This window comes from Neolamprologus multifasciatus, chromosome 16 (genome assembly GCF_963576455.1).
Source record: "Neolamprologus multifasciatus chromosome 16, fNeoMul1.2, whole genome shotgun sequence".
NCBI classification, from domain to species: domain Eukaryota; kingdom Metazoa; phylum Chordata; class Actinopteri; order Cichliformes; family Cichlidae; genus Neolamprologus; species Neolamprologus multifasciatus.
The window spans coordinates 24,025,641-24,039,450 of record NC_140454.1 but is presented as its reverse complement, the minus strand read 5'-3'; the positions used below and the strand labels follow the sequence as shown (position 1 = coordinate 24,039,450).

The following is a 13,810-nucleotide window of genomic DNA, read 5'->3' as shown; positions in this document are numbered from 1 at the left end:
TTTTTCATTGTGGTTGAACCTCATGAAAAAACCGAGTGCTCTGTTGGTGCCAGCTCTGTATATGGCCGAGAGAAACAAGGTTTGGCAGCTCAATGGAACAAATGACTGGATTACCTTAAGCCACTGCCAAGGAGTAATTCTAACACTTAATAAAGGAGAAAGAAGGAAGTGTGTGTGTGCGTGTGTGAATGAGTGTGTGTGTGTGTGTGTGAGAGAGAGACAGTGGGCTTGCTCAGAGGCACAGAAGTCTAACTAGTTGGAGAAATAAACACTGAACGAGAGCCCATTGGAGGATTTTAGAAGCAGAGACTGATATATGAGCTTTTTTTTTTTTTTTTTTACATCCAATGAAATAATACTAATACTAAAAACAATATTAATGTGATCCCTCCTTGTGCTCCTGTTAATTTCAATTGCATTAATGGATAAAACAAACTTGGAAAAACTTGGAAAAACCTTGATAAAAGGTTACAGTAGTTTCTGTAATATAATGAAAGACAGACAAAATGAAGTGTTGCATATTATGGATTAGCAAATCAAAGGTTTACTTGATATTGCCATGTGGGTGGGTGTTGTTTATACGACTATAAATTAATGTTGGTCCATGGTGACTGATTGAACTGACCTATCAGATGGCTGTGATGTCCTAGCTGTGCTACTCTGAGAATAAGGCTATAAAACACTAGCACCATTAGCCCTGTGGGGCAGAAGTATTATCAATAGAAGAAAATACATAGAGTTGAAATTGTGGTAAATGAATAGATTAAAACACATGTGTTTATGAAAGTCAAAGTTGAGTTAATATTTTTAGATGAAGTTAATTTTTTTGCTTGTTTTCAGTCACATTCTGTTAATTTTACACAATACTTGTGTAGGCTTCAGCAACACAGGCCTAGAGGTTGATACATGACCCCTTTGTCAACCTGCAGGTCACTAGGGATAAATATATATTCCCCGACCGGATGGCAAGCGGTTGCTGACTGATTGAAATCAGTCGCAAAAAGGGTGCTCTAAAAACTTCCTTGCGATTGCTTTAGTGACTAGCAGTATGACACAACTGCCCATCGTTTGCAACGAAACTTGAAACTTGTCCACAAACACTCACTAAGTAACCACAGAGTGATAGTGAGACATAAAAAAGTGCAACACAAACTGGAAACAGAAAACACCATCTCCATTTCCGATTAAGTTGCACTGTTCACAATTCCATAACCTCTCAGTAAGCAATTGGTGCATTTTTTATTATGTATTTATTGTGGTAGCGATCAAAGCAATCACAAGAACCTTTTCAGTGCATCACTGTTCATGACCAATTTCACAAAACAACACAAAGCTACATCTCACAACCATTCGCCAGTCAGTCAGGGAATGAACATTTTTTTCCAAGTGACCGCTAGTTATCATGGGGACATTGACCAGTGTTTAGGCCTCCATAACTGAGATGTAATTTGTTTGGTTTAATCACCAAAACTACTTTAGGTTAAGGAAACAAAAAACACGATTTGGGTTAATATAAACCCCTTTGCAAGGTTAACCAATGTTATAAATGATTTCTGGAACAAAGGTAGCAAATGTATGACATGAGAACAGTGTGTCTAGTCAGTGATGGCCATCTAACACCATTATTTAAGATACTGTAGGAACAATACTAACATGGCAATATCACATTGTGCAACAAGTCAGCTTTTGATGGAATTTCCTGTTAAACGCTATCTGAGTTGTTAATGGGAGGCTGGAAGTAAATCTGGAATTTTTTTTGCAGATGTTTTTGGACCAAAAGTCCAAAATGTATGCTTTTTCATGTTTAATCTTTTAATTTATACATACATGTATTCAAAAACACAAACACATATACAGGCAGTATGATTGTATGGTAAGCTCTGAATACTTTAACCTGCTAGATAAAAAAAAAAAAACATTAAGAAAATGCCCAAAAAAGTAGGTTAATCTTCATTGGATCATTGTTTCAACATGGCATAGTGAGAACCACAAAAATCTGAAAAAGCTGATTTCACGGTTGAAGTTGACATTCAATTCATGATATTGGATCTGTCTCCTAAATGCAAACATATTCAGGCATGATGTGGGTAAATATAGAGATGGAAGATACTCACCCCATGTGATGGGTAGGAAATCCATCCTAACTCCCCTTGGCTTGCTTTTGAGTCTAACAGGTTGACTGTGGTGAGGAAGAGAGAGAGGAAAAACAAAGAAAACATATGAGTGTCTAGCCCTTGTTAGCCCCAATTAGCCTTTATCTAATCCCACAGGAGGATTCACCAACCTCAAGCACTGATCATGACTCCATTTACTCAGCTGCCCCCCACGCACACACAGAAATATGCACATACACACAACCACAAGCACTTGTACTGATGTCTTTGTGAGGACATTCATTGATATAACTCATTCCCTAGACCCTTAGCCTACCCGTCCCTAAACCGATTTAACTCTAAAACTAAGTGTTAACACTTAACACTCTTGGAAGAGAGGAGAAAGTTAAGACTGGCCAAATTGTCCTCACTTTTCCAACACATCCTTGTTCTGAAGGTATAGTGAATAAAGTAGGTTTTGTATCCTTGCTTTGTAAGGCATCAAAGCAAAACTTCACTGGGTAAACAATGAAAATATCCTGAAAAGGTACTGAACTAAAGTACAGTCAGTTTTTCAAAAACCACCAGATGCTTTTTTCCTTTTTTTCTTTCTTTTTTTAAAGACTTTTCTTTTGACCCATCTGACCCCCATTCTACCGACCCACACACATATCCATGGAAAATAGAGTGTAACCAGGTGAAGCAAAACTCTATTGGATCTAAATTCAAATGCAATCACCGGTTTCAGAGGTGGTCCGAAATTCAATTGGCCACACTGAAATCAAAATATAAATCCAATCCAGAATGAATGGAAAAAACAGTTTTAAGTGTGTCTCCTGCCAGAAATTCGTTCTTTTCAAACAGACATCAAACAGCAGAAGGGGATCCATGTCTAATAGAGGAAATATGACTGAGGACAAATAAGACAAGGAGCTTCAGCGGTTTAATCATGCAAGTGCAGGCTCTGGCTTAACAAAACAGGATTCAAATTATGGAATTTAAGGGACCGAACTAATAATCATGTCAGTTGTGCAGCAGTTTTGAAGTCACAAATTACTTGTGAAAGCGCTTTCATTGCCTACCTCCACAGAACATAATTAGAAGTACACTTGCGAATAGTACATGTGATGGCCAAATTGACTCTGACACAGAGTATCTTAAAAGGAGCTGAAGCATTTTCTATTCTTAGTGTACACTTGGCTGTGGAGTGAATAATTGTCATTGAATACAACTGTCAGCATGGGTCATGACACATGGAGTGAGGAATGTGAAGGCAGCTTTATGCTCAAAGGATGCCCCACTTCAGCAACCAAACTGTCACGAGCAATTTGGCAATAGATTCTGTCTACCGACACAAAGCTCAGACAATAGCTAATAAAGCTTTTGAGTGCTCTCACCTCAAATAACAATTTATGTAGTTAGAATAAAATACACAAAAAGATTTTGGTGGTGTTCATGACGTAAATTATTTACAGTTAATCCCTTTTAGTCCTGTTTTTCAAACAGTACTGAGGAAAATAGGATGCTTAAATATAATGTTTCTGACAAGCAATGGTATGGTGGAGAAAAAAAGCACATAAACCTACAGTGGGCCAAATTGGGACATATTATACTTTTAATATGTTACTGTGCAATAGAAAATGTAGCTTAGGATTATGTGAATTGAGTAAAAAAGTAAAGGACAGACAACCATTTATTATAAAGAAAAAAAGAGCAATACACTTCATCAGTTCCAGCAACACTGACTCAGCCTCTTTTTACTTATCCCGTTGAGAGCAAAGCAGTCGACAGCTCTGAACACTCAAACAAGCAGCAAACACTTAGCAACGCAAGTGGACACATACAGCAAAGTGAAGCAGCAGTGCAGTAGAGGCCCTGCAGCTGTAACTCTATTCACTGTGAGAATATGAAGAATGCATTCTTCCTTCATTCTCCTGTGCAAGGCTTCAGTAAACAAGAATGTCCACATATCAAGTATGTATCAAGTCATGATGGACCGCTGGCTCACAGGGAAGCCTTTTAAGTCAAACACAATCTACCCCTGTCAAGCACCGGGATCTTAATTTGCAAGAAGAAGCGATCTCACTTCTCTGCGAATGGGTTGTTGTTTTGTACTACAGAAAAAGTTGGAGAAGGAAGTGATTCTTTGTTTCAGACTTATCAGCTAAACATCAGCCAATGTGGCATAAAAGGACCTTAAAAATGAAGCATAGAAAGGCAGACACAAACACCTAGATTTATTATTCTGGACTCAAAACACAATAGATGTTCACCTGAGCTGCAGTCATGCTAAACCGCTGAGCCAGTTGAGTGGCAGTGGACACATTCATATTAGAGTCTAATGAAGCTATCTGTTCATGTCAGATAATAGCAGCTCAGCATCCAGGGCCATTGCTTCCAATTTACATTTCTCAACGAGCCGAGCCCAACACTCAAATTGAGCCGAGTGAGGGAATTTGAGAGCAGAAAATTAGACAGCTCTCATATCGCAGGAGTAAAAAGCCCCCTCCAGCTGCACTTGGCTGAAGAAATCAGCACCCACACATGCGCACAAATGCATGTACACTCACAAATACATGCAAAGCACAACAAACACAAAGGACGCATCCTCAACTAAGAAGCAAGAAGAACTGAGATACTCTGAAACACAAAAAACGCTATATACTGAGAGGTAGTCAAATGATGCCAACATACGAAGTCCTCCAAAGGAAAGCGTTTGCAAGCACATGATGTAGTTGGACATGGACACGCACATCTACTGTATGCATTCATTTTTTGTAGAACCTGACCAAAACGTGCAGTTTTTCTCACACATGCGCATTCAAGCAAACACAAGTGCACACATCAACATTTGCTGACAGTCTTTTTACTCTCTCGCTCAATCTCTCTCTCTCTCTCACACACACACACACACAGTCAGTTAGCAAGCTAGCGTCAGCCAAGCATATAGCCCCTGCCCCAACAGGGAGTGCCTCTAAACGGGAACTACGAGTATTAATAGCAAACTCAGCCAGCCTGTCTGGGAGGGAGCAAAACATCACAGAGGTAGAAACAGGTGAATCAATATATAAAGCAAACTAAGGTCACCATCAAACGCCCACACTCATAACCCTAGCCCCGAGGAATGGAAGACATCCTTTTTTCACTTGCTGGTGACCTATATCGCTTGGCATATTATGTGTTGAACACTGTAGCAAACAAAGCAAGAAAGGGTACTTTTTCTGATGCCAGTGTTACCATGAGTAACGGCTCAGATGAAAATAATAACTGTACAATACAAAATCTCATGAAATAGTTCTCCACTGCAGCCACATGTTTCACAGCTGATGTTAGAGGGGAGAAAGAAGAGTCAGTCAGTCAGAGACTAAAGAGAGGGGCATGACCAAAGAATCAGCTTCCTCCATAATAGAATAGCATACAACACATGTCCTTATATATCAATATCTGCTATTTGACAGAGTGGATGATGCTTTGCAGCCTGGTTCCATGCATCTGAAGGTTGGCAGGCCGCAGTGCAGGCAAAGCAAGCGACTTGTGTCTGTGTTAAAGGGTGAAGTGTTCACCTCCCATTATGAATTATTCAAGAGCAGAGTCGCTCTGTCTGATGTTGCTGCTGCTTGCCCAGCCCCTCTGCTCCCATTTCTCTCTTTCTTTCTTTCGTTTCTTTCTTTCTTTCTTTCTTTCTTTCTTTCTTTCTTTCTTTCTCATATAATTTACACAGACATAAAGGCATAGAGCACTCCTGCACACCATGACCACGTACTGTATATGTACACATGTAGCCTCCCTAAATACGGATTTTTTTCGCCTAACTCTGAAGATGAAACGTTAAAATTAGGATGACACCCTTCGGTCAGCATACACATATAAATATAGGCATTTAGAATACATGGGGACGGGAGTGAGAGGTATTTTGCGTCTGCGCACATTTCCATCCCCTCTGAAAAGTACCATGGCCCTGAGACGCACATCAGCCCCAGCGGGACTGCTGAGCCGGGTTCTCCGTGCCAAGCCTCCCTAACGCCGACTAAAAATACCAGAGGCCTCCGGACGTCCCGCAGCGAGCCAGCATTACACCACCTAGAAGGACATGCTGCACCACATCATAGAAACTAATGACTTTCGAAACTTTAGATTTTTTTTTCTTCTAATTATGGGGAATTTAAACGATATCGGATAGTTAATGTCAGCACAAAGTCTCCTCAAAGGCTTCTCAAAGTGAAAATGAATCCTCTCCGGTGAAATCTATTACTGAGGCGTTTCTCTGTATTTCCTTAAACTTTTCCTAAAGTTTTACGGGATCATTAAGACCTAATGAAAACCACACAGTAAAATTAAATAAAAATGCTTGCTGAGGTGCGGTGCGGAGACGGAAAATTCAACGAAGTACAGACGCGAGGAAAACATCACAAGTTTGTCGTCATCCTTTTAAACTTGAGGTTTCTTTTCTACTGATGCTTTTTTTTTTCTTTACTTGTTATAACGCACTTGATTCATTTCCTAATTTACTGATAGCTTATATAAACTACAGTAAGACGTCAGCGAAGTCACAGAAGATGTTTTTATGGCCGTCGAGTTTTAAACGTACAAACAGCCCCCCACGGTCAAGTGGACTGTTTTATAATCTCTGCGCCAGGGTAGATTTTATCACCTTCAACTTATTGGCGTGAAATAAAAAATAAAGCCAGTAAAAGTGACGTTATGTTTCGGTCGTGTAAACAGTGACCTACAATTCAACGTAAAAGATCATGAAAAAAGAGTGTCTTCGAATTCGTCACATTATGTTTATGAAAATCAGTATTTTCAAAATTGGTACAGTTTTCCAGCGTGTTTATTGTCTGCTTTATTTTCAAAGCAAAAGCTTATGATCTAAATAAAGATTAAGAAAGATCCAAGAAAGCCCTTTAAGTGCATATATACTCTGTGATGATACCTCTGATTTTCTTTTGTGTCACGGCAAAAAAAGAAATGTGTGTGGACCTCATTCTAAGGTTTGTAGTAAATTACTAGGTTTTTTCTACTTTGTTACTTGTAGAAATTAATGCCGGTGAAGGATCGATATGAGTTCTCTTTCATCGTGAGGACTGTCAAAGTCAACCAAAACAGACGTGTGTTTCCATCTGTTTAACTTTTAACCCGAACCGGAGAAACAGCGCTTAAGTGATTCAAAACGTCTTTGTCGTCTTCATATTTGTGGTCTATATGAATTTCTATACAATGTGCTGTATAGACGAGGCAGCTCGATACTGACACTCTCTGGCTGATTTATGACTCTGGAGGGCGAATTGCCTGATTTCTTCATTGTATTGACACTTTCCCTGTTCCAGCTAACATGCAAACTGTTTAGTTAGTTTATCTGTTTGTGTATGTGTGTGTGTGTCTTCTCATCGTTTCTTTTCTCTCTGATATTCACTCGTATAAATTACACGTTTATCCTAAACTCTTAAATTATCCCCCCGCCCCACTTACTCCGCGTTCTGTATCGTCTCACTTTCTCCCTTTCCTCCAAACGCAAAATAAAATACTAACACACTCCTACCAGTGGAATTGTGTGTATTTTTTTTAGGGTCAGTGTGTATTTGCTTATTTTTTACCATCGTAAGCCAAACTAAAACTTAACCAGTCTTATTTTTTCAATCAAATGCTTATATGTGGATTTGCATTAGGCCTGGGTGGCTTTGACTCTTCTTTTTTTTTTTTTTGCTTCACCACAGAACTGCACATTTTCCCGACCCGTGCCTTCGTGTCAAACACCATAAATTAAATCGTATGCTCTGTTGCATTGCGTTAACAACTAAGGAGATATATTTCCCAGACACGTAAAAAAGGGGGACAGTCTTTTTTTTAGCATTAAATGAATGGTTTACATTCCACAAACATGTTTCGTTAAGAAAACATTGATTTTAGGCTTGATGGCTTAAAAGAAATCACAAAACTTATAGGGTCAGAAGAAAATCCACTGAAATGTGACTGGCCTGATTAATTAATTCATTTATTAAGTGCGCGACAAGTGAAACTTTTAGTTTGATAATTGTTAGATTATAAAACAGATCCTTTGGCGTGACCTACAAACTAACGTCCAAAACTTTCCAAACTTCTCCAACAACACCAGCCTTAATCTGGAAGTTTACACGGGGTGGGTTTGTCTCTGAACATTCAATTACTGCGGTGTAAACTGCAATATCTACAGTATACGGACGGATTCCATTACTTTCTCGCCATTAAGGTTTAAACTGTTGGGTATCCTAAACTGAGATCTTTGAGCCGGCGTGTGCTGATAATTCACATAAAGCACCATTTAGATGGCTATCGTGTTAATAGGTTCTATTCACATTTACAGACTCATTTTTCATTTTTTCTTTCGGACTTTTACCCAGAATAACTTTAAACATGATCCCTTACTTGATGTGACATAAACCACAGAGAACTGGACATTAAAAATAAACTCAATTACATTTTTTTCTGTCTCTTGTGGAGTGCTAAGGGTTGGAGCTCATCCTCAGAGTGCATTTGCATTTACTGCCCCTGCTTAACACACACACATACACACACTTTGACCCGAACATGTTAAAGTTTTAAAGATGTCAAGATGTAAAACAATAATTTACAAAGTTTAAACCAAATCTCCCTCTGTTGTGTAAAGTTTTTTTTCCCTTTCTTTATTGTTTGTAGTTTAGTTTCATATGTTTGAATAAATGACTGTGCTGAGAGTGGACGTGCCTACCCTAGCCTTTTTCTGCCCCGGCTTCAAAATACTGCCACAAGCTTATACTCACCTAGAAAGCGACCAAGACCTAAAGAGAGATAAAGTGCAACGTCTTTGTTGCTCATTTATCATGAAATCGGCTTTAAATGCAACTTTTAAAAAAGTCGTGAAACTGCAAATTTACATGATCACAACGGAGTCGAACCCATTAAAAAAGCAGCCACGTTTTTACGCACTATGCGAATATTCTCATATTCTATTTATTACCTTAAAACTGAGTTAAGCTCACATTTACCCAGTAACTGGGGCGTCTACCCCAAACGGATTCTTGGGTAAAACAGACAGACACGCACATCTCATATAAACACAAATATCAGAGTTTCTTCACGTCCACTCGTCCCATAATCACGCTTCTTTGGGAGCTGTCTCGACATCACTTAGTTTATTCATCTGTATTTGAAAACGATTAAGTCCTCTTAGCCAAATTATCGGAAATCGCGCTACCTTGTCTGGCTTGTTCGGATTTGGATTCAAGTTTACTCTCTGATTATTACTATCTGCTGGCGATCTGATCCAGTTTGTCGGTGATGTCCGGTGCCACCGTGATTCGCTCTGGATAGTCCTTTGATTTTTGAGACTATAATTTAGACAGTAAGCCCTCGATGAGCGCACAGCTCTGACCGCGATACGTGCCGTAGCGCACCATTCATACATAAACACAAGTGCGCACATACACACAAACACACATGTCCGCAGCCTGAGTTCCCTTACCTTCATTGGGGGGATAGAAGACGGGAAACGCGGGGATAACGCAGGACAACAAAAGAAGTAAAACGAAAAGGAGTGATCGCGGATTGCAATCCATGGCGGCGGATCAGAGACACATAACTCCATGAAGCCACTGACTAATCTGGGAACGTCTTCTCCCCACTCAGCTTTCTCACTCTCTCTTGCTCCGTCTCCCTCCGGTTGGAGGAGTTTTCCGCTGGGTCCTACAGAGTCTTAACATACATCAAAACAGCGTTCAAGTTCATCACAGGTCATTTTATATTTTCTACCACAGGCGTCTTTAAAAAAGAAAGAAAAAAAAGAAAAAAAAGAATGACGAATTCAGCAGTTTAGCGTATTTTATCTTCTATTTCACCAAATCTGTAACATGAATCACTTCAAATGGAGAGCAGGGGCTGAGATAAACGTAATGGGTTTATCTAGAAACAACAGTCTGCACTATGTTTTCTTTTACCAAATCTTTCCTTACACTTAAAGAGTGTTTATTCTCTCCCAAAATATCTAATCATAATGGATTACATTTGGCTCAGTTACTATTATGAATGAAAATGCAGTGTGAGCCCGTGTTTAAACAAAGCCACATAAGCACCATGATAAACTTTATTTATTTATTAAATATAGAAATAACATAAAGTCTGTGGTTAAAGGCCATACTTTAATTTATTTGTTCGTTTTGGTTTAAGCTTTGACTTTTAGTGACCTCTTGTTTTTAAACTGGAAACTGGGGCAGACAACAGTATGATGTTATGGTGTCAATCCTGCTTTGGCAAAAACTGTAAAGCACTGCAAAAGTGCAAAAGAACAGTGAGTCACACAGGATTATTAAATAAGGGTACAAAACAATTGTTTTGTCATATTATGCGGCTGTTTTGTAATATAACATTGACAAATTTATATTATATTCAAGCTTATAGCTATGTTTAACCTATAATTCATACTATATAAACATATAATCCTGAAGAACCAAAATACCTATTTGTTTATACTGTTTTCCATGTTGTAATACTCAGCCACAGTAGGATAAAGTTTTATTTATCTTTGTGCTGAAGGACATATGTTGTATGTGTATTTCATTCTACTGTCTGCATTTTACTTTGAAGGCCATTAGGGGCCCCTGACACCACAATACTTGACGTATACTGAAAGGCTGGGGTGGCAGTGTAACGTCATGGCCCTTGCTGAGACGCCAGCTGTTGTGGTGGGGGGTTGAAGGCTTGTGATGTATGGGAAAAGTTAAAGGACTTAGCACACACAGAGAAACAATGCCGTTTCACTTGGATTTGAAATATCTGCTCCTGAATATAAATCATTTTATCAGTTTACTGATGAAATATCTTTTCTCCTGTCATACATCCATCTTAAATCAAATAAAAAGAAATATTGTTTTAGCCTCTATTGAAGGTTTAATTTACAAATAAGGCTGCTAAGGAATATAGTACCCAGTTGAAGTAATGATAATAATATGGAGTCACTGAATTAAACTAAACTTTAAAATAAACCACTGAACACACAGCTAAATGTGATGTGAACAAACCTATAGATTTCACAGCTTTAGAATAACATTTGCTCCATTAAATTATTGCATATATAACACAATCCTGCAAATCAAGGACAGCAGTTTTAATTTCGCCATCTGTGGAGCTCAGTGAGTTGTGTAGCTTGTAGGATGTTAAACCATCCTTCAGTAAATCAGTTGTTAGTTTGCAGTATATTTAACCTAAATATTAGAAACAATAATAACTTAGCAGTCAGCTTAAAAACCCACCAGAGGAATTTATGAGCTTCGGGTGTCAATGGATACAGTGAAGAATGATGCCAGGAGGTCTCTGACTGCATTATTAAGTGACTGTGGCATGTGGATTTACAGCAGGTTTTAGACATGCCAGCCTTTGTCATACATCATCTTCTACATCCCACTAATTCACTTATTACACACTGAAAAAGATTAATACAAGAAGCCCCACAGCTAGCAATCAATTCAAAGGATGGTCATTCTGGGCTCACAGTTTACAGGCTTTAGCTTCACGGCAGAATCTCCTTTTATTTTTTTCATTCTGCATGTTTGTAGAATATTAGAAGAATTATACTCAAATCTGGAAAGGATTTTATTTCTTTTAGACACCAAAGTCACTGCTGCCACAAAAGAGCACAATTAAAAATGGCAAACTCCCATTAGAATGAAAAGAATGTGAACAAATTCAAGTTCTCAATATAAGTGACTAAGATTATAACTTGGCATTTAAAGGATCTTCATTCTGACAGTCAAACATAATTAGTAGTTACCGTTTTCATTTGGTCGTCTGAGAGGCACTGTCACTATGTTTTTAGTCAATAAACCTGCAAGTTAGTTCAGACTAATTGCTGGAAATCTGTTTCTGATTGTGGTGAATTGAAAGAATGCAATGGGTGCCTCCCATCTATCCACTCCAGCATCCCCCCCCCCCCCCCCCCCTCTTCTCAATGAGCGCTTGTCCATCTTGAACTCTTGCCAGTGGAACAATCCAGTATGAGACGGAGGAAAATATTGATTTAAAGCCGCAATTGTAAGTCATCATGTGCTCTGACAACGCTGTTTTAGCATTCCAAACTCATAGAACAGATGTTTTTTAGAAGCAGCTTTGAAGCCTCCAAGACTTGGCCTTCTTATGCAGTAACATACATGCAAACAAACAAACAAACAGAAAAGCTGACTGTGATTATTGCTTGCTGTCAGTACTCTCTTCCTCCCTGTGGTTCTCAGACGGCACATTCCTCCATACGCACAGCGTACAGCAGGAGGAGAAGCCAGCAGGGTGCTGCCATGTAACACTATCCCCCCCCACACCAAACATCATACCACGGAGGCTTTCTTACCATTGCCAGCACCACAACTTTTCACCCTTTCCCTCCAATCCTTTTATTTTCTTAGGAGGATTATTTACAATATTATACTCATGTGGACTAGAAGAACACAACTAACATTTTTTATGCATCCATTAAAGAGAAATACTAATATTTTTTTTAAAGTAACATTTGTTCGACAGTACCATGTGTCAGCTTGCTACCAGAAATTGAATGGCGGTGCAATATTTCTTTGAATGTACTGAAAACAACGTAGTATAGATAGGATTATATATTCCTTGTCTTGAATTTGCTGATGGTGTCAAATTGATTAAAAGTTGATTAAAGGGAGTCGAAGCATCTGATTACAAAAACCTTTGTGTTTTTCACAGATGCAACCAATTCCCTGTGAACGTCTGTGATCTAAGATCAAGGAAAGGAAATCTTTATGCTGGGAAAAGACGTTAATTACAGCATCACACATGGAGCATTCACTCTAATCGTATGAAAAATGTGTTCAGTTGAGTGTGTCCAACTACACAACTAAACAAAAACCCAACTGCCCCGCCATTTCCTGGATTTGCACCAATGAATAATTGGGTTATGGTTCATGTGGTAAATCCCCCCACTCTTACCCTTAGAGAGAGATGGCTCTGATAAGTCTGAATGACCAGCCATGACAGAGTGCAGCAGAGCAAGGCGTCTTTCCACATCTACTCATGATCATGTCCTCTCATACTGTCACACTTTAGTGGGTGGGGGTGACAAGGCCAAATTTATAAATCATGTTGGGGCAGATTTTTCGGTTTTGTGAGTTTGTTTTAATACAAATAGGAAAAAGACTGGTTGTTAAATGTGACTATTGTTCTCTGTTAACACTGTCAATAAACAGTTCCCATCAACAAAACCTCAAACTATATGGAGCTGCTGCAGAAATCGGCATTCTCTTCAGTTTATCATTAATTTCCTATGTTTTCCTGCATGACTCTTGACTGGCTTGTTTCTGCTTTGGCGCAAGTATCGGTTAAATCTGTGTCCACTTATGTAGCACAAAACCAGTGTTAGACAAAAAGTCTTTAACTAAAATCAAAGGACCAATACTGCAGTGCAACGCTATGTTGCTCTATTCAAAGTATTGCTTAAGACATATAAACAATTTCCAGCCCAATCTAGTAAAATTGCTGCAAGCGAATGCTTTGGACTGTCCAGGGGATGTTCCTGGTTTGAGATCAGTTACAGAATGATGCCAAAAAAAAAAAAAAAAAACAGAAAGAAGACAGAAAGAACTGGTGTGTTTAACCCTCTGAAGCACTTATGCATTTTTTAATCCCATATAAAGTAAACATGTGCAAAAGTTTCCTTCCTTTCTGTCTTTTCTTCTGTATTTTGAGACATGACATTT

The 13,810-nt window shown here is 38.8% G+C and overlaps 1 protein-coding gene across 3 annotated transcripts in view; it reads right to left on the bottom strand.

Annotated features, from left to right (window-relative positions):
* epha3 (eph receptor A3) overlaps window positions 1-9,765 on the bottom strand; it is a 91,562-nt gene extending 81,797 nt beyond the window's left edge. For 2 of the 3 annotated variants that reach the window (XM_085135319.1, XM_085135320.1), the window contains exons 1-2: window positions 9,571-9,765; window positions 2,115-2,179 (exon numbers count right to left, since the gene is read on the bottom strand). In XM_085135319.1, coding sequence (XP_084991445.1) covers window positions 2,115-2,179; window positions 9,571-9,664 — 159 coding nt within the window. In that variant the 5' untranslated portion in view covers window positions 9,665-9,765. The remainder of the gene's footprint in view (window positions 1-2,114; window positions 2,180-9,570) is intronic. The other variant, XM_085135321.1, reaches the window with a different exon arrangement.
* Between the last annotated feature and the right edge of the window lie 4,045 nt (window positions 9,766-13,810).